Source organism: Sinocyclocheilus anshuiensis, unplaced genomic scaffold (genome assembly GCF_001515605.1).
Source record: "Sinocyclocheilus anshuiensis isolate Anshui unplaced genomic scaffold, SAMN03320099.WGS_v1.1 scaffold613, whole genome shotgun sequence".
Lineage (NCBI taxonomy): Eukaryota > Metazoa > Chordata > Actinopteri > Cypriniformes > Cyprinidae > Sinocyclocheilus > Sinocyclocheilus anshuiensis.
In genome coordinates this window covers 179,034-198,398 of record NW_015536487.1, presented here as the reverse complement: position 1 = coordinate 198,398, position 19,365 = coordinate 179,034, and the positions used below count along the sequence as shown (strand labels likewise).

The window sequence follows — 19,365 nt, the reverse complement described above, 5'->3', positions numbered from 1 at the left end:
TACATGGCCCTTCAATGCCTGAAAAAAACATCAACCTTTCCTAAAAATCAGGGTCCTAAATACTATAGACAAGCATGTTTGCATATACATCACTTTGATTAAGGTTCAGTATATACCAAAAATATGTTTGCTCTACAGCTCTACATGCTCTACAGCTACTGGAATGCCCTGTAAACATGCTAATCAGCATATTCCAAATAAAGACAATCACATTATTTTCCTACAGTTCTCTTGTGATGTTCACAATTACTTATCATTCAGTTTTAGTCATTCTGCAAGGTCATTTAATCAAGTGTTCTTGATATCAGTACACAAGCAAGCACTGAATTTTAAAATGTCATGGGAGGTCATGAGAGCATCTGTATTTTTGTTCTTTGCCTTCCATTTCTTTTCATCAGTTTCCTAAATGTCTGTCTTTGATAGCTTAAATTTTAAAAACATTGTTGTCAGCATGATACTGTGTCCAAAAGTACACAATACTTTTGTGTTAGTGATATTTGAGTCCAGTTCAGAGAAGTGCACCATGAATACCTTTTTTTTTTTTTTTTAATAAAATGTCCACAGATGTGCGCCAATTAAGCTATAAGTTTGCAAAGGAGATTCAGGAGTGATTCAAACATTTTAATTGTATTCATGTTGTTTATTAAATGTGACCCTGGACCACGAAACCAGTCTTAAGTAGCACAGGGTATATTTGTTGTAACAATAGCTAACAATACATTGTATGGGTCAAAATTATTGATTTTTCTTTTATGCCAAAAATCATTAGGATATTAAGTAAAGATCATGTTCCATTAAGATATTTAGTAAATTTCTTACCGTAAATATATCAAAACTTAATTTTTGATTAGTAATATGCATGGCTAAGGACTTCATTTGGACAACTTTAAAGGCGATTTTCTCAATATTTTGATTTTTTTGCACCCTCAGATTCTAGATTTTCAAATAGTTGTATCTCGGCCAAATATTGTCCTATCCTAACAAACCATACATCAATGCAAAGCTTATTTATTCAGCTCTCATTTTTATTCATCTGATGTATAAATCTCAATGTCAAACAATTGACCATTGTGACTGGTTTTGTGGTCCAGGGTCACAAATGTCTCTTGAAAATTCAATTAAAACATTATGGCGCTGGTTGCCCGAGCAACCGCTGGAGCTACAGGGAAGAGGAAATAGCCACTCCAGCTCCGAGATCGCTACGGTTTGGGATTCATGGCATTTCCTGTCACTGTAAATAGACAGTCGGCAGACATGGCTTCACTTACAATCCACGACTGCCTTTGAGTAAACAAAGGGACATCTAACGAAGCTTTCTCCATGAAAGAACCATTCTTCACTGCAGATGCATGCGGCGGTGGGTTAACGTGCTGATGTTAGCAAGCTAACATGGACCTTGGATCAATGCTGTACAACAGTTTGAAAGATGTAACATGGAGTACGACGACACTACCCTTGGATAGACTTGTTAGTGCCTACAGACTGCCGCAGATTGTGAAGTTGGACAGCGGTAAGGTTTGTCCAGAGTTGTGCTGGTGTTGTGTTGTTGTAGTGTGCGGCAGCAGCTGCGCGTGGGCGGTCGCGCTCCTGTGGAATTCCAATAATTAGCCGTTTCGCGCGCTAAGCTAACGCGAGCCTCCACTCTCTGAACACAATCAGCGGGATACCTGAACACAGGGCTTAACTGACATAACTTACACGGTCGACATTACGAGTGATGCGTTTTGTAGTTGTTCTGACACAGTTACAGACCAAACAGCCAAATGAAATGCGAAAAAGAGAAGCATAGATGTTAGCAGGCTAACGCAAATTTGCCAGAGTTAAACGACAGACTGCAGGCAGTCAAACACCGGCCTCATAATATTTAATGTCTATCATCTATTACAAACCTCTTCGATGTTTTCTAACTAGACAACAACCTCCGCAAACCCTTCAATCTGAAACGTTAGAAAGGAGCCCACACAAGTATATGAATATTTAGTTTGGGGAGGTGCTTTTTATATGTGTAAAGCACGAGTAATATAGTCTGATAACTTAGATTTGTTTGTTATTCACTGCTTTATTATAAAGAGATTGAAGTGTAAGCTCTAAGTGCTGTTGTGTGAGCTGAGCCCTGTGCGTAAAGATGGAGGAAGTCATAATGTTAGGGGAACTAGATCATTATCATGGGAACTGGGGCACTATCATTAGACTGTCTAACTGAACCCTTATGAGTACAACAGATAGAGTTAAAGGCACACAAAACCCATCTTACCTCTCATATTAGTTTATGTGAATGACCTGCTTACAAATACTACATTTTGTCAGTATATAAATAAGAGTAAATTTATATACTGACAAATTTATATTCATGTTATTTAAAATGTTTATGGTGCACTTGCTATTAGTTATACCCCTAAGCACCACTTAACTGTATAGTTGTTGTTTTTTGCACTATTGTATATTTTTCATATATCTTTACAAAGTACACACTATTAAGTTTACTGTTCCATACTGATGATGTGATATTGTTTCGCCTCAGGGGAGTCGGTGGAAGGACTGAGAGAAAATGACTACCTCTTGATTCATTCATGTCGGCAATGGACCACAATTACCGCCCATAGCCTAGAGGAGGGCCATTATGTCATCGGACCGAAAATCGAGATCCCTGTCCATTATGAGGGTAAGGCCACTCAGTTGTTGTAGTGCAGCATGTACTGTACATAGAAACGTATTTCCGACAATTGAAGTATTTTCAAAAAGAAGGCAAATGAAAGAAAAGGATTCACTGTTTTCTTGCAACTTATATTAAAACAAAAAACAAAGATCTGTGCTGCTGTATTTCTGCCATCTGCTTTTAGTTGGGAGTTCATTAGCTAATTGGTCTCTTCATATTGACATTCCTCTGGCTATAGAGAGTGTCCAGTAGGCCACTTAAGGAAAAAAGACCTTCCTCTGAATTTGGTTCATACAGACTTAGTAAACTGCCTATTCTATGTGCTTCTTTTACTGTTGCAGCGTTTTTAGATAATTTGGCAAAATGTTATTTTATTTCAGTTCAGCATGCCCAAATTGAAAAAAAATACATTTATTTCTTTGTTTTGCACTGATTTGGCAGAATAACATCTACATGAAATTATTTCTATTTTATATTAAGTATTGTATATATAATATGAAAGCGTGACACAGAGTACGTTTACATGGACAACAATAATCTGATTTTAATACGATTAAGACAATACTCTGATTAAGAATCTACCATGTAAACAGAGATTTTTGATTACCTTAATCCGGCTAAAGTCATATTCTAAATGAAACAGAAATTGAATTAAGACATGTGGAGTATTCCTATTTTAGTCGCATTATTGAAGTGCAGTATAGACATGTAAACACCTTAATCACATTATTACCGTCGTGTAGGACTTTTCGCCCCATTTTGCGACAGGATACACACACACGGCAGTGCTCAACCGTTTGACAGCAAATAAAAGAGCTTCAACACCCGTCGTCGTCTGTATGCACGTACAAATAATTAACTGAACTTGAAGCTTTCATAACATTAAAAATGAAACACCCAAAACTGTACATGGCATCATCACGAAGACGAACTATATGTTTATACGTGAAATTCTGGAGGGGACGTCGGATGGCGTCATGTGGGGATGTAATGACGTGCCATTAATCGAACTATGTATAACATGTAAAACGGGAACATGAAAGGAATATTCTAAAAGCAACTCATGTAAACACCATAATCATAATATTGGCTTATTTAGAATAAGGTAAATAATTAGATTATTGATGTTCATGTAAACGTAGTCGATGTCATGTTACAGAATTGCTCTGTTGTTTGTTACAGGCCAGTTTAAGCTGTTGGAGCAGGACAGGGACATTAGGGAGCCAGTGCAGTACTTCAACAGCGTGGAGGAGGTGGCCAAAGCATTCCCTGAGCGAGTTTATGTCATGGAGGAAATATCCTTCAATGTCAAGGTCTGGTTTTGTGCTTGCAGATTTAGACTTCCTGCACTAATGTATCTTAATATTGGCATAACCTAATATGCCTTTATCAGAATGGCTCTCAGGCATTGTGTTTGTAATGTGAAATATCTATTCAACATTTCTTTGACTTAATTTCAAAATTTGTAGCAGTCAAAGTTCTTCTGTTAGACTATAGTTAGACTACATTTTTAGTTGATCTGTTCAAACTGCTGTCATCTTTCTCCCAGATGGCATCAGGAGAATCCAACGAGGACACAGAAGTGTACAACATCACGCTGAGCACTGGGGATGAGCTGACACTAATGGGCCAGGCTGAGATCCTCTATGCCAAAACATCACGAGAAAAGTCACGCTTTAACACGATCTTCAAACGCATCGGCAAACTTAACTCCATCAGTAAGCTTGGCCGCGGAAAGATGCCCTGCCTTATCTGCATGAACCACCGCACCAATGAGAGCATCAGCCTGCCTTTCCAGTGCCGCGGTCACTTCAGTACCTGCTCCCCGCTGGAGCTACAGATGCAGGAAGGAGAACACACTATTCGCACAATTGTGGAGAAGACCCGGTTACCTGTGAATGTCATGGTGCCCAGCAGCCCACCACGTAATCCGCATGACCTCCATTTGATCCGCGAAGGCCACCGATACAAGCTGGTCAACATCCAGACCAAGACAGTGGTGGTGTGTTGTGCGTTACGTTCAAACAAAATACTGCCAGTGCACTTCCCCTTGCACGTATCCACAGCACTGCCACGTTTACTGGTGCCTGAAGGGCTGCTTCAAGGAGAAGCCTGGCAGGAGACTGTGGTCCACCGCTGGTTTGCTTACTGCCAGGAGCAGTTCGACATTGACGACTACTCTAGGGCGGTCCGTGACGTGCGGGTGGACTGGATCGACGATGGCAAGAGCCCGAAAAAAAGTAGCGCAGGTGGAACGGGAAGTGGGAGCAACAGCAGCGGAAGCAATGGCTGCCCCTCTCACGTGCATTTGCCAAGTTCTCTAAGCTCAGCTCGAGATGAGCTCACACAGTCCTTTCATCGCCTGTCTGTCTGTGTCTACGGAAACAATCTGCATGGGAACAGCGAGGTGAATCTTCAGGGTTGCGTTAGCTTATGTGGAGATTGTGTGCCAGCAGAAGCTCCGGATGAAGATTATCTGTTCCCTGAGCTGCAGGAGAGTTCTTCTGGCTCCCTTAAACCAGACGTGCCGTACGAGGAGCTTTGGTTGGATCAAGTTAAGAACCGTGGATCTGTGCTAGACCACATCGAGGGGGTCCGAAATTCGACTGTCTCTGGCTGCACGACTGTACTGCCATACCCCACAGCAGGCCCCACAACCGCCTTGCTTGGTGCAGATGTCAATCTACCTCCACCTCCGGTGCCTCCAAAGTCTGAAGCTGTGAGTTCATTTATACTAGATTAACCTCAATAGTCTCTATTTGAAACAAATAGAAACATTTAAAGTTACTTGTATTCAACAATTGCACAAATCTACACTACTGTTTAAAAGTTTGGGGTCAGTAAGGATTTTTTGTGATAGATTTTCACAAAAGAAAAATCCATTTCAAATACCTGTTCATCAATGAAGCCTGAAAAAAAATCTTAAGTGTTTTCAGCATTGATGTTTCTTGCACACCAAATCAGTATATTAGAATGATTTCTGAATGCTATAGCGATATGTGAGTGAATATTAGGCCCTTTATTATTTAGTTTGTACATTAATGATCTCCCACAGCAGTGCGAAGGGATACAAGTGCAAATGTATGCTGACGATACTGTTATTTTTACACATGCGAGAACAGCAGAGTTAGCAGCTGAAAAGCTAAATGTTGCTATGGAAAGTATTACACAGTGGTTAGAGCAATCGTGTCTTACCTTGAACACTGGTAAAACAAAAGGGATGTTTTTTTCTAAAATGAATGTGTATTCTTCCAATGCAGATATTTTTATAAATGGTGAAAAGATAGAAATTGTTACTGAGTTTAATTATCTTGGTTTAACGCTGGATCCAAATCTTAGTTTTAAAAAACATGTAAAGAAATTGGTGAGGACTATAAAATATAACTTGATCAATTTTAGACAAATTAGACAATGTCTACCCACTGATGTAGCCAAGACTTTTATGCATGCTACAATCTTTTCTCATCTGACATACTGTCTGACATGTTGGGGTCAAGCAGGGGAAACTGTTATTAAACCTTTAAAATCTCTTTATAAACAGACCTTAAAAATTCTAGACAAAAAGCCTAACCAATATCACCACTGTAGGGTTTTGGAGAAATACCATTTTTTGAGTTTTGACAATTTTAGACTTTTCTCAAATTTGTGTATGGTATATAAAATTTTAAATGGTTTAGTCCCTTCTGTACTTCGTGATTTCGTGCATTTTCGCTCTACAGTCTCTGTAAGATCTACTAGATCATCATCTACTAGTGATTGTGTTGTTCCTTTTCGTCATTCTGCTTTTGGGTTATCTTTCTCAGTGAAAACTATTATTCACTGGAACACTCTACCAGAAGACATAAGGATGTGCACATCTATTGACATGTTTAAATTAAAACTAAAATTTTATTTAAAAGCGATTCAAATCTGTAAACACTGATATAGTTGTGGTTTAACTGAACGTTATTGGTATATTTTTTATTTTTATTTTTTTTGGCTCTGATGGGATGTGTGTAAGTATTATTGTATTGTATGTGTTTATTTTGTTTTTATGTTTATCTGTGATTATGATTACCTGCCAAGGGACCGCGGATGAAAACTAGCCATTGGCTAAATTCGGTGCAATGCATGAAATGGAAACATTTATGTTAAAATTGTACATGGTCCCTTTTCAAATAAAGTTTAATAATAATAATAATAATAAATTGTTCTTTTGGTTAAGGTAAGGGTTAATAAAAATCCTTAACCAGTAAAACACAAACAATTGTAAAAATCACTGCTTGATCTACTGCTCGAGTGGAAACCCTGAATATCAAGTTGAAATTAAAGTGTTTGTAGAAATCTTTATTCATTGATTATCCTGTTAAAAAAAAAACATGATTTTAAGGCTCTTTGTCTGTTTTCCACTCTTAGACAAGGCAGTTTATTCTGTGCTTGCATAGTGACTTATTTGTGTACTCTGTTGGTCAATCAGTACAGGTCTAATTATTTTCCAAGTAGAAACAAAGGTTACATTTCATGATTTCAAGGCCTATTTGATAAATTCACACAGCCGGTCTCAAAAGATTTGTATCCGTGTGTATTCACATTCATTAATAATGTAATTGTAATATTCAAATTTCTAGAGCCATACAGTTTTTTTTATTTCTTGTTACCTTTGCAGGTGAAGGAGGAGTGCCGGTTGTTGAACGCTCCACCAATTCCACCGCGGAGCTCCAAGCAGACAGGCTCAAGCAGTGCCACAGTGCCATGCCCTCCTGCCAAGCCACGTCAGACAGACACGCGCTCCCCAAGCCCAACACTATCCTATTACTCATCCGGCTTACACAACATGTGAGTTATATTGACAATTTATAGTTTTAATTGACAAAATGGACATTAGTTTTATGTGAACTGCACTATTTATGACTGAATGATCCTCTTCTCCATCTCTCAATAGAGGTGGAGAGGGCGAGTCTCCGAGTGAGTCCGAGGATCAGAACCATGCTTGTTACCCATGTAACTGGATCAGACCAGATGCCAGTGAAGGCTCCAAGCCTCTCCCTTGCCTCAGTCCTTCGGTCGATGCCTCTTTCTCCCGCCTTTCCTGGCCAAACGATTTCTGTGGTGCAGACTCGTATAAAGGTGAGGACTTTCCGTCGCTCCACTGCCGGAGTTACTCTAGTTATCCTCGGAAGAGGACCCCTGGTACTCCTAAGGCTTGTCCCTCAGGTTTGTTAGACTTCAGCAGGCGAGCGAATGGTGAGGGGGGCGCTGTGGCCTCCAAGGCTCAACAGGTTTCCCAGTCTTGCACCAAATCCACCAGCTACACCATGGAAATGTGCAGAGACAAATATACAGAGGAATGTAACACTAAGCCAAACCAGTCCTGCCCTATCTTGCCTCCAAGAACCCCTAAATGTAACGATACAAAGAAAGATACAGATCCCGCTACTACAGCCACAGCCGATGCGGACGCCCTGGAACTTGAGTCCAAAAGCTGCTCGCTCGATCGACCGCATCACGGCACTACAGATGTGTTCTCCATTTCATATTCTGTAGCTACAGTGTCTTGGCAGCCACCAAGCAATCTATCAGGTATCTCCATTGAGGAGGTTTCTAAGTCACTACGGTTCATCGGTATGTCAGATGATGTTGTCTCTTTGTTTGTGCAAGAAAAAATTGATGGAAATTTGCTCCTACAGCTAACGGAGGAGATTCTGTCAGAAGACTTTAAGCTAAGCAAACTTAAAGTGAAGAAACTCATGCAGTTTATTAATGGCTGGAGGCCCAAAATGTAAAGCTGAACAAGCAAGCCAGTATAGAGCAAAACACATGCAATGTGCTGCAGTCGCAAATATTGGCCTTCGGTATTGCGTTAGACAGTTTTGTATCTCAATGCTATGCACAGGCTTTTAATGATTTTAATAGCCTTTTTGTTTAAAATATACATGTATATTAATTGCTTTGTGTATTAACCTGTACCCATCTCTATGTAATCTCTCTGACCTTACGGTACTTGCACAACCAACTTTATTTGCTCAAACCCAAAGCCTCTGACAAACCTGAAGATATTTTGACGCAATCCAACCGTGGCCTATGTTTCTTTCTACGTTGTTGATCAATAAAGACACTTGACTTGATTAGGTGGTTTTATCACTTACACTTTTGCTTTACCAAGTTGTGACACCAAACAAGGTGGTTGTCACACTAGCTCAGTGTAAATGAAAATGCTCCCAGCACCATCATTTTTACACCAGTGATTAATAAGGGCTGATGTGTCAAAAAATAAAAGTGGAGAGGATGAAGTCTCACCCTGTCATAATAGATCACTTTGGCTTTGACAATGTTGACATGTATAGATGCTTTATTTGATGACTGGTTTCCTTCAGAGCAGTGCAAGGGGATATGACAACCGTGTTCAACAGTGTTTCCTTCATCAACATGAGGTCTGTTTAGTGTAATCTCGTTAAATTCTGCAGTACAGCTAAACATTACTATAAAAGCATATGACAGTAGTTCTGAAATCCATCTTCACACTATGAAAAAGGGTTTACAAAATTTAGAATGACACAAAAACCTTGTATTTCAGTACTGTATGTTACCCACTATTTGGTTCAAATCCATGGTTCCCAGCCTATCCACACCCTGCCCAGTATGTTGGGGTCAGTTGCCTGATCGAGCAGGCAGTCTACCTGATCTTCAACACTCAGGTCCTTCTCATTGTGTCGAGCTCGTATGTTGTGCTCTTTTTCGCCTCGAGCAACAGCCAACATTCCCTTGTACTCTGGGTTCTTCTCAAATCCAAGACAAAGCTCCTCACTAGAACATTAACAAGTCAACATGGTTAGAAAAGTCTTTGTTTTTTTATTATATTTTATTATTTTGTCCATAAAACGATTTTTAAAACTATTACTTCACAAGAAGTAGGAAGAAAAAATCATTAATTTAATGCAAGTGAACATTATCATGATATGCTGCCAATGTAAATAATAAAATGGTCATGTTTATTTGCCAGACGTTGTGGTTGGATCTACCTTGTTATAACCGAGGGATTGGCTCCCTCTAGCTTCCTGCGAGCAAAGTTGACCTTCTGTAGAGGGAACCAGTTTATTTCTTTGGTGTTCACACTCTCTGTCCAGGTACCTCCTTTCTTCAGCTGCTTCAGCTCAAAGTTCTGTAACATGAGGAGTAGAGCTGTTGTCTTTCACAATTTAGTTAGCCTGGCTCTCTGATAATGACTCAATGTCTAAGCTTTTTATAGACCTCAACTCAGGGTGAAACTAAAACAAAATTGGAAAATGTGAAACAGGTCTACAACGAGGGCAGATCACTTTGATTACATTGAGGGCTACCTGTATGTGACAATAAGGAAAGCGAGCTATTAATTTCTGTTTACATGCTTCAAATATGCTTTGATTGAGTTCTTCTACCTTCCAGTCAAGTGAAGGCTCCTTCACAAAGACATCCATGGTGTTGAGCAGCAGGTCTGGGTCATCTCTGAAGGCTCGCAGTGAATGTACCATCACACTCTGAATGAGACCAGACTCTGCCATGGGTCGCATCAAGTTTATAAACTGCCGTGTCAGCCTAAATGGCATCATTTCAGGCACTGGGAGGAACTACATGCAACATGTAACAGGTTATTGTTCTCAACTCTTAATCAAACCATCAAGTCAAGCTGTTCATCAATCTTGTATCTCTAAATTGGTACAGTAGCTCTTTATACCAGTACTCGTCTCCTTACAGAATCATTGAAATGTCAGTCAAACTAATCAATACTAGACAAAAAGCCCACCTGAGTGGCTGATCCAAATGCATGACCAAAGTCGATGCCGATCATACCGCCAGTCTCTGTGTTAATCATGAAGTTAGAGAGATGCCGATCACCAATGCCCAGAATCCATTGACTGATGCAGAGCACAGCATGAGAGCAGCTGAAATGGGACCTCAGCGAAAGGAAGGCTTCAGGTGTGGTACTCATCCTTACAAAAGCACGTCTGAAAACAAGCATTCATGCCATCATTAATTCCTTTTAGAATTAGGACAAATGTCAATAAATTACTACATGATAATCAGTAAAATTGAAATGAAATACTGTAATGTATAATGCAAAATAAGTGAAATGCTGCCATACTTTAACAAGTCATCAGGCACCATCTGCTCAATTCTCCTAAAGTTGTTCACAGTGTCCACACGTTTTGCTTTCCTGCAGTGAATCAAATGTAAATGCATGAAGTATTATTATTTATACAAGGTCAATTTATACATGCTCTAAAGCCATTGTAGAATGCGGAGTCACTGACCCATGACAAATGTTAAAATGAAGTGATGACTTACTTGTACAGTTCAGCATATCGTCTAATGCCGTCCACCTTCCCAGCAACTTTACTGATCCAGTCATCATAGGACTCATTGGGCCTAAAATACATTAAACTCAGTGCAGGGTATGAAAAGCATGATGATGTGTTTTATTTGCTGGAATAACGAAGGAATATTCACTTTGTGATTGTCCTCTGCTCCTGTTCAGTCCTTCTGCTGGAGAGGAAGTCTTTCAGGGTGCAGGTGTTCTCCATCCACTCAATCAGGCCGATCCTGTAAATGTCAGCATACATTAAAGACCCTGTAGGACCAGTTTAAAAAAATTGAGTCATAAGAAGCCCATCCAAGTACCTGCTTGTGATGGGAATGACCTGATAAGTGCGGAGTGCCAGGCTCCGCTGAGAACAGGCAGTGTCCTGACTGAGAATCATGTTCATCACACCAAAGAGCTGCTCGATGCGCTGGTCCTGTCGCAGGTCCTCACCACCCTTCACTAGGAACGGATAATCCCGCTCGTCATCTCCTCGTATGATGATGCGCTTCGGCCGCCGAATAGATGCCATAACCTTTACCTAAGTTTGAGAAGATGAACTGTTACACACTGAAATAATCATCTCAAAATGACATCTATTAATAAGAACATTATTTCTCGTACCCTTTCATCAAAACCTGTGATTTTTGCATGATATTCTGGCAAAGGCTTCAATTGGCCATCATACTGACCTGTAGAAATCCAGAGCCAGAGGAAAAAGACAAACACACTAAATGCAGAACTTTAACGAAGTGACATTATTTACAAAAAAAATGTTGAACTAACCTGGTACCTCCAGTTCGTTTTTGAGTGTTTCCGTTTTGAAGCTGCTGAGCCAGGGTGAATATTCCTTCATGTTCCCTGGTTCCTTTTGGAAACTTCTCATTGACACAGCCAGGCGGTCCACCTGCTGAAGGAACTCCTTATCTTTTCGCTTTTCATACAACTTGGACCCACCAGCACCAAGCAGCTTCTCTACTTCTTTACAGTATTTCTGCAACAAGGACATAAAATGTATCTATGTAAGAAACAGAGAAACCAACAGAGGCCTGACTAATCTCATTATGGTTTTATTTCGATTAATCGTGCACCCCTAAGTATAAGTATTGTAAGTTGTGAACCTGAATAAATTTCCTTCTGAAAGATCCAAATCCTGGAGACTTTGAATCACCAAGCATTCCAGCCAATTCCTCATAAAGCTGCTTCATTTTCTTTTTGTCCATGTCTGGTTTGTCCAGTTGATTCTTCACCTCATCCCACCAATCCTGCCAAACCATTACTTGAGACTCAAGACTACCACAATAGCGTCATAAAAATGTCATGTCTCAGTAAGTTAAATGTAGCATATAATCACTGTCCCAGTAGCAGCACAAACTGAAACTGCAATCTGTTCAGCTTGAATAGGTCTGACATCTCAAAACTGGCTCAACCAATGGATCTTTCAGAGAAAAAGGAATTTGTACCTTGAAAAGCATTTCAGGGTTAGTAAGTTGCTGAAGGGCATCTACAAACTCTTGGACGACGCCACCTTTATCCAGTAATGACCTCAGCCTGGAACACAAACAACACATTGTCAGTATCAGCATGGCCAAAGCCACTTACAAAGTCTCACAGACCTTTACATACTTTTCAACAAACTCCCGGTTCCTCTGACCACTCGCAGACTCCTCAAAGGTGTAGCTCTCACTGCTGATCATGTATGGATAGATGAGGGCTTGTGGATAGCATTCTGCGATCTCCTCTATAACATGCTGAACTGCTGTCGCCTGTGGCTTGTCAAGCAGAGCCATCATTTGACTGATCCAGCCAATCAGCATCCAGCAAGGCACACTAACAACCTATCAGGACAAAAAAACATGAGAAAAATTAATACTTCTTGAAGAAGATAAAGGATAAAGCATTGTCATGCAAATTCTTTAACTTCGCTAAATGTAAGAATAAAAAAATATATAGTTATTTATGGTTATTTAATTATATAGTTATTTAAAAGATCTAATCTCGAAATATTGATTTAAGTAGCTTCAGCGTTTCCAGACACTGATTTCTGCTTTGCATCAGGCTTTATTTTGCTATAATGATTGGCTGACTGTACTGTACATGAGCCCTAAAATCAAAGCAAATAATCTTCTCTCACCTCTCTGACCATCAGGTCCAGGGTTTCTGCGGGGTAGAGTTCTACTAGCTGCAGTAGACGAGGACATTTGAGCCTGGCCTCAACCGAGTTGAGCTTCAATGCCTTCAGCATCATCTTCACTACATGTCCAGGCAAGGACTGCAGTTCAGAACTGATTGCTAGAATCAAACATCAAAAGTGTTGTTATAAGCACATCAACTTCACCTACAACGCAATACTTGGATGCACTGAATCACAAAAATACATAAATCCTGTGAGACACTCATACATTCGTTTTAACTTTCTATTAGAATTATGAGAACAGTTGGGTAACTGCACTGGTGCACAGTTGCCTCACCTTCTTCTTTCTGTTCGCTCTCTCTTAGTCTTCGGTCACAGAAGTTGACCAAGGTCATGTAGGCCTCCACAATACCATGTATGTTCACATGCTGCTGGCTGAAGGACTGCTCTTCCTCTTCTGCCTTACGTGCAGCACTTTGCAACATCTCCAGAGCCTGCATCTGCAGACCCTCCACCACCTGAGCAGGAAAATAACACCCATGATTATCAAAACAGCTTTTTAATAAATCTGTATATACTGCAATTAATTTGTGTATAAACTGTAAGAATCTAACCTTGATATCAGAGATTGCATGGGTTTTTGCCCAGTTAAAGAGGTGCAAACATGTACACTACAGTGCAAATGTTTGGGATCAGTAAGATTGTTTTAAAATAAATTGTATTCAGTAAGGACATTTGAATGTTAAAAATAAATGTTCTTTTGAACTTTCTATTAATTTAAATATCTTGAAAACAAGTATCACAGTTTCCACAAAAACATTAAGCATAAACATGTTCATGTGATACTGAAGACAGGAGTAATAGAGTAAACTGGAGTAAATTAAATAAATGACATAATGGCTTGGTTTCACAGTCAGGGCTTAGACTAAGCCAGGATTAGGCCATAGTTCAATTAGGACATTTAAGTAATTTTTATAAATGGGCCTTACAAAAAACATTACTGGTGTCCCTCTTGAGACAAAACAAAGGCATTGATATATTTTAAGATCAATCAGTGCAAGTTTCTTTCTGCTGAAACAGCTCAGGCTTACATTTTAGTCTGGGACTAGGCTTAAGCCTTGTCTGTGAAACCGGGGGAATATATATTAAAAAAGAAAAGTTATTTTAAATAGTAATATTATTTCGACTTCTTTCGCCAAACCCCCCCCTAAAAAGATCAACCCCAAACTTTTGAACAGTAGTGTACAACATGGTGCCATTTCTGGCTTTTTTCATATTGAGGACATTAAAAATATGCAGCTTCAATGCAAAGCTAAACATCTCTGTATCAGCTTATTTGAAACATGACCAATTCTACAATAGCAATTACCTAATCTGTGGTTTCAATAAAAAATATATCCCAAAAAGCTACACCTAAATAACTCATTACCTGGGTGATGGATGAGGCCCCTGACAGTTGGAGAATCTTCTGAACTTTATCTTCCCCGAGAGTCTCCACAGCAGAAGGACTGTGATCCGCAGCTCTGGCCATGAGGTCATAGGTGGTGCCCAGAAGGATCTTCTGGTCACAAAGCATTCGAGCAGATGAGCCTTCACTCTGTCTCCCAGCGTCAACTGTAAAATAAAGTAATGTATCAACCATGAAAAAAATCACTCAATACACTGGTTTTACACTGGTAACCTAAACGTTTGCGTTTTCAGCAAAAATTCAAAACTTGAAAAGTAAGCCTGGTTCAGGGGTTGAAAAGATGACAAGAGGGGATCATTCATACGCAGAAGTGGAACAGTCTTGAGCAAAACATTAATCTTTTCAGCAGATCCAAGGCCAGCGCTTCTTCTGTGAGTGAAACGGCTGAAGCTGTGGACCCAGCAGACCAACCAGGCATCATCCGTCTTTGCATCACGGTGAAGTTCCTTCAACAGCTTGGATGCCACCGGAAAATTATTCTGTCAATTTTAACACATTACATTCAGCTTGTTCCTAATTCTTCTGTTTCTGTGGTTTAAACACAAAAATATGATCTTAAGTGATGGTGACTAGGCACCAACACTGATATTTGTAAAGTCTGAGCACCTGTTTCCATGCACTGTCTGCCATTTGTAGTTTCATGTTGAACTTGCAGCTCTTCACCAGCGCTCCGAGTTCCTCTCCACTCGCCTGCTCTGCACCATCCACCTCCATGCTGTTTTCAGGGGTGGAAGTCAGCCTCTCCAGAATCTTATCCAGGAAGAAACAACTAAAAAAACAAAACAAAGATGAAAGCAAGAATGGGACATTTTCTCCACCATTAAGCTTTATAGCATTACAGACATTTCAAGGTGAACCAATTCGTCACTATAACAGCAAAAAGAAATCTGTATTCCCCAGTAAGGTGTTGTAAATGACCAGACTCACCGAGATGTGATGATGTCATCCCAAACATTCATGGGGTCCAGTTTAGCATCTGGATAGCGGCTGGTCCACCGTCTGATCATGAACTTCAGAGAATTCACCGAGACTAAGAACAGATACAGTTGCACTTTAAGGTGATGCTGTTACCATGTAATTACACAAATAAGTACCAAGCAATATTAATTAACTACATGTACTTACTATAGGTAGGTATACTTATGGCTAGTTGTAATTTTGCCTAATTGACTATTTTTGCATAATTGCATAATTACTCACCCTCTCCTGAGATATAATTCAGGAAGTCTTGGATCTCTGTCAGAGCTTGGACAGACTGTAGTACTGTCAGACGGCTGCGGTTCAGCAGTGGGTCGATACTTGAGTAGTTCTACATAAAACCAAGTTATGTAATGAAAAAATCAGGTATTTGCATTTCTGACAATATTTGTTGAAGGAAAATGGAGAAGCCCTCCATTCCTCCAGGTCAGATCTCAAACTATTCAGTGACGAATAGGCACAAATAGAAGTCTGTGTTTGTGTCTGTCTGCATGCCTATGTAACACCCCATCTAAAAATACATACTTTCTGTGAAACAACTAAATGATTTGTTTTTTTTCAAAACTGACCTGCATGAAGACTTGCATGCAGCTATTGGCATAGTATTTGGCCCTGTCATAGTCCTCTTGCAGAATGTACAGTAGACTCAGCTCCTGACTGTAATGGGTCTCCATGATGATCTTGTGCTCTTCTTTCTTCATAGCAGCATCAACGAAGCTGAGCAGATCCTGAGATCTCTCCCCCTGCTGCAACTGCTTCAACATACTACGCATCATGTACTGCAGGTATGTTTCCTATTAGAGACAAAAACATAAGCAATTACTGTAGGATAAGATATTATTTGATCATGGGTGTGATTCCAGATGATCTGATGATTCATGGCAAAATAGCCAAAACTCAAACTGCTCAAAATTACTTATAGTACCACATAAAATGGCTCCTTCCACATATTTTCTAGCTTGACAGGTGAGTTGTCATCAATGTTGACTGTGGCACAATACTGCAGAGATTTCCACTCTGTCAGGTGATTATAGGCCTCCAGCGCAGCAGTTTCCCAGAAATCTTTCTCTGTGTTTGTGGGCTCTCCATCATTCCAGTCTTCTTTGTTCAGTGCCTGAATCAAAACAGCACATTACAATTAGGTCAGCTATAAAAGTCAGCTATACAGCCCAGTGTAAACGCCCAAGTTAAAATTTTTTACAAATATATTTGTATTTACAGAAATTCATATACATGTTCCGATATGCAGAAATAAAAAAACAACTAGCACTGCATAAATATTGAATATTCATAAATTAGAATTCTCTAATAGTTGTGTTTCAAAATAGCAATATTGACGGTAACCACATGGTATTTATCCAGTATTGCAGTGGTTGTCACCTGTCATAAAAGGGAAAAAGGAAGACACTGACGGAGTGTGTAGCTACTACTGCTGCACAAAATCATTTCAGAGGAAATGACGGAGGAAAACAAGGTACTCGTTTATGTTCCCATATTGTGTTTGTGACCAAGAAAACACACATCAGTACCTCATTGTAGAGCTTCACAGCTTCAGCATAATCACTCTTTGCCTCTGCTTGCAAGGCTGTGAATGTTACTGACTTTGTGCCAATCTTGCCACTAAAGATTCCTCTGACCACATCATAATCTCCCAAAGACCTGTAAAGTCTACAGAGGAATATAAATCAGTAAAGAACTGTTGAGGCTGTGGCATGAAAAACAGTGAGCACTTCAGACATTTCTGAGGGAGTTTGATCTTACTTGGCAAGGTGGATCCATCTTTCTGTGTCAGGTGGCAGCTCTCGTTTGCCCCGTGCTCGTTTTGAAGGAGGTTCGTCTGACGTTCCAATGCCATGAAGCAAACTCTCCTCCAGTAACAGGATGCCCATTGGCTGCTGCAGACTGGCGAGACAGCTGGCACTGACGAGAGCTGGCTCAACACCAAGAAGAGCCTTATGATGATAACTCATGTCCTGTAATATATAAAATGTACTTGCATCAGGGCTAGTAATAGGGTTGGAGCTAAACTTTGCAGAGCTGTGGCCCTCCAGGAATTGAGTTTGAGAGCAGTGGTTTAACCCTTTCCTTGCTGTCTATTGCCTCATTAGTTTATAAACACACGTATCACTGCACTGTGTACACACCTGCACACAAGAAATGAATGGAGGGAAGTAGACAGTGCTCATGTTGAGGAAGGTGTTCAGGGCCTGCACTAAATCCTTAAGAATGGAAGTTGTTTCTTTACTAGACTTGGATCCCTCCATTTCAACCAGCACTCCAGCAAACAGTGAACTGAACAGCTGCTTCGCCAATGTGGCATCCCTCTGTAAAACAAATTGAAAGAACTGACGGTTATACATTTGTCTATATTTAGGAAATTACTTTCAAACATGTTGTTAAAATAATCCTTAATCACAGTGAACCTGTGCCAGAGCCTGTAGCGGGGTGATGAGGCTGCTATACTGAATCTGAATATCAGGAAGATCTCCAACTCTATAGCTGCGGTACAGCGTGACCTGAGCATCCTGACGGATCTTCAAATCTGCTCTTCTTTCCTGCAGAACACAGACAAGAATGTTATGAAAAACATCATAAATGATCATGCAAATGCCTATCTATGAAAGAAGACCTACTCTTTCAGTTCTTTGGGACTGAATTTCTTTCTTGGCGAATCTGATGCTCTCCTTCTCTTTATCCTTTATAAATCTCCTCCTGAGCCTCAGAATGTCTGCACGGCGCTCCCGCTCGGCTGTGTGAAAACCAACCAACAGAGTTTCACTGTGGAAGTGCTTGATGCTAATTTAATGGCGAATTGTCAGGAATCAATTTTAAATCCAATATATTTTTTAGGTGTCTCACCTGCACTCCGACTGTCTGCTTCGTCACTGGCAGCAGTCAGGCGTTTAGAGCCAAACCCTGCACCCACGGCTCTCCAGGCAGCTTGGGGCCGTTCTGATCTCTTTTTCTCAAATACCAGGAGTGATGATAAAGTATCAAATGAAAGCGAATAATCAGCCAGTGTGTCCACATTACTCCCGGTTAACCAGTTATATGCTGAACGGCGTCCTGAAAAAACAGATGGTTATTATTACACCGAAAGATACCTGAAGTGGCATTAGTCAACCTACAATAAATTTCTCCTCACATTTTTCAGACAAATCTGAGCCTGCTGTTACAAAATCAACTGAACAATAATAAATGAGTGAAAGAACTGAAGTTCATTTTATATTTCATGAGGTACCTGCACCAGGAGCCAGAGTCTGTGAGAACTCCAGGGACGTCTGTGTGGCCCTGATCTGACCTCTCACTGTGGCTGTCTGGCTTCCTGCGGCCTCTAAACCCTGAGTGGCTTGGGTCTCCATAAACATCGGTGTTAGGACCGTACTCCGCAAACGCCAGTTAGAGTCAATGGCGTAGTCCTGGAATACATGAACAGAACAGAAGGCATCCAAATTAAGGTCTTGAAAAACAACTTAGATTTAAATTAATCAAATACTAGGTATGATTTAAAGACCCAGGGAAAATAAACAGCATGAAGATCCCATCCATCATTCCATGGGCTCACGCCCGTTGGTGTCCAATGCCCGTCTGACGCTCCATTTCCACTGTGCACGGTCCTGTGCCATCCTGCTAAGAGAGTGGATGTCCCTCTGACACCATTCTTTGATGTCATCCAACCACTCCCTACTCGGTCTTCCTCTCCGTGTCCGTCCATCCATGATCCCAAACACCACACACTTCACCAGTCGCTTGTCCTCCATCCTGCATATATGACCAAACAGGCTGAGCTTCCTCTCCATGATGAGTTGTACGAT

General features: G+C 40.4%; 2 protein-coding genes across 3 annotated transcripts in view; one reads left to right on the top strand and one right to left on the bottom strand.

The window, feature by feature from the left end:
* The first annotated feature begins 1,150 nt into the window (after window positions 1–1,150).
* garem (GRB2 associated, regulator of MAPK1) lies at window positions 1,151–8,761 on the top strand. Of its 2 annotated transcripts, XM_016480801.1 has the most exons (7): window positions 1,152–1,510; window positions 2,522–2,662; window positions 3,839–3,969; window positions 4,206–5,375; window positions 7,302–7,471; window positions 7,578–8,215; window positions 8,323–8,434. In XM_016480801.1, exons 1-7 carry the CDS (start codon window positions 1,390–1,392, stop codon window positions 8,352–8,354), a joined length of 2,403 nt encoding a protein of 800 aa, XP_016336287.1. In that variant the 5' UTR covers window positions 1,152–1,389; the 3' UTR covers window positions 8,355–8,434. The 2 variants fall into 2 exon arrangements, with proteins under 2 accessions (XP_016336279.1, XP_016336287.1); XM_016480793.1 differs by having other exon boundaries at window positions 1,151–1,510; window positions 7,578–8,761.
* Window positions 8,762–8,956: 195 nt separating this feature from the next.
* The window catches only part of prkdc (protein kinase, DNA-activated, catalytic subunit), a 36,911-nt gene continuing 26,502 nt past the window's right edge, over window positions 8,957–19,365 (bottom strand). The window contains exons 58-86 of the mRNA XM_016480785.1: window positions 18,792–18,969; window positions 18,410–18,616; window positions 18,184–18,299; window positions 17,974–18,105; window positions 17,695–17,874; window positions 17,312–17,523; window positions 17,080–17,218; window positions 16,476–16,664; window positions 16,120–16,344; window positions 15,773–15,881; window positions 15,500–15,602; window positions 15,179–15,341; window positions 14,877–15,051; window positions 14,534–14,718; window positions 13,442–13,622; window positions 13,105–13,262; window positions 12,597–12,808; window positions 12,434–12,521; window positions 12,092–12,235; window positions 11,757–11,964; window positions 11,595–11,662; window positions 11,291–11,511; window positions 11,120–11,212; window positions 10,958–11,038; window positions 10,755–10,826; window positions 10,416–10,617; window positions 10,051–10,239; window positions 9,655–9,794; window positions 8,957–9,439 (exon numbers count right to left, since the gene is read on the bottom strand). Coding sequence (XP_016336271.1) covers window positions 9,235–9,439; window positions 9,655–9,794; window positions 10,051–10,239; window positions 10,416–10,617; window positions 10,755–10,826; window positions 10,958–11,038; window positions 11,120–11,212; window positions 11,291–11,511; window positions 11,595–11,662; window positions 11,757–11,964; window positions 12,092–12,235; window positions 12,434–12,521; window positions 12,597–12,808; window positions 13,105–13,262; window positions 13,442–13,622; window positions 14,534–14,718; window positions 14,877–15,051; window positions 15,179–15,341; window positions 15,500–15,602; window positions 15,773–15,881; window positions 16,120–16,344; window positions 16,476–16,664; window positions 17,080–17,218; window positions 17,312–17,523; window positions 17,695–17,874; window positions 17,974–18,105; window positions 18,184–18,299; window positions 18,410–18,616; window positions 18,792–18,969 — 4,575 coding nt within the window. The 3' untranslated portion in view covers window positions 8,957–9,234. The remainder of the gene's footprint in view (window positions 9,440–9,654; window positions 9,795–10,050; window positions 10,240–10,415; window positions 10,618–10,754; window positions 10,827–10,957; window positions 11,039–11,119; window positions 11,213–11,290; window positions 11,512–11,594; window positions 11,663–11,756; window positions 11,965–12,091; window positions 12,236–12,433; window positions 12,522–12,596; window positions 12,809–13,104; window positions 13,263–13,441; window positions 13,623–14,533; window positions 14,719–14,876; window positions 15,052–15,178; window positions 15,342–15,499; window positions 15,603–15,772; window positions 15,882–16,119; window positions 16,345–16,475; window positions 16,665–17,079; window positions 17,219–17,311; window positions 17,524–17,694; window positions 17,875–17,973; window positions 18,106–18,183; window positions 18,300–18,409; window positions 18,617–18,791; window positions 18,970–19,365) is intronic.

Bases quoted from the DNA above. Each gene is read 5' to 3' on its own strand.
- garem (XM_016480793.1), top strand. From the start codon at position 1,390: ATGGACCTTGGATCAATGCTGTACAACAGTTTGAAAGATGTAACATGG. The intron at 1,511-2,521 runs GTAAGGTTTGTC...GTTTCGCCTCAG, and splicing joins GATTGTGAAGTTGGACAGCG to GGGAGTCGGTGGAAGGACTG. The intron at 5,376-7,301 runs GTGAGTTCATTT...TTACCTTTGCAG, and splicing joins TGCCTCCAAAGTCTGAAGCT to GTGAAGGAGGAGTGCCGGTT.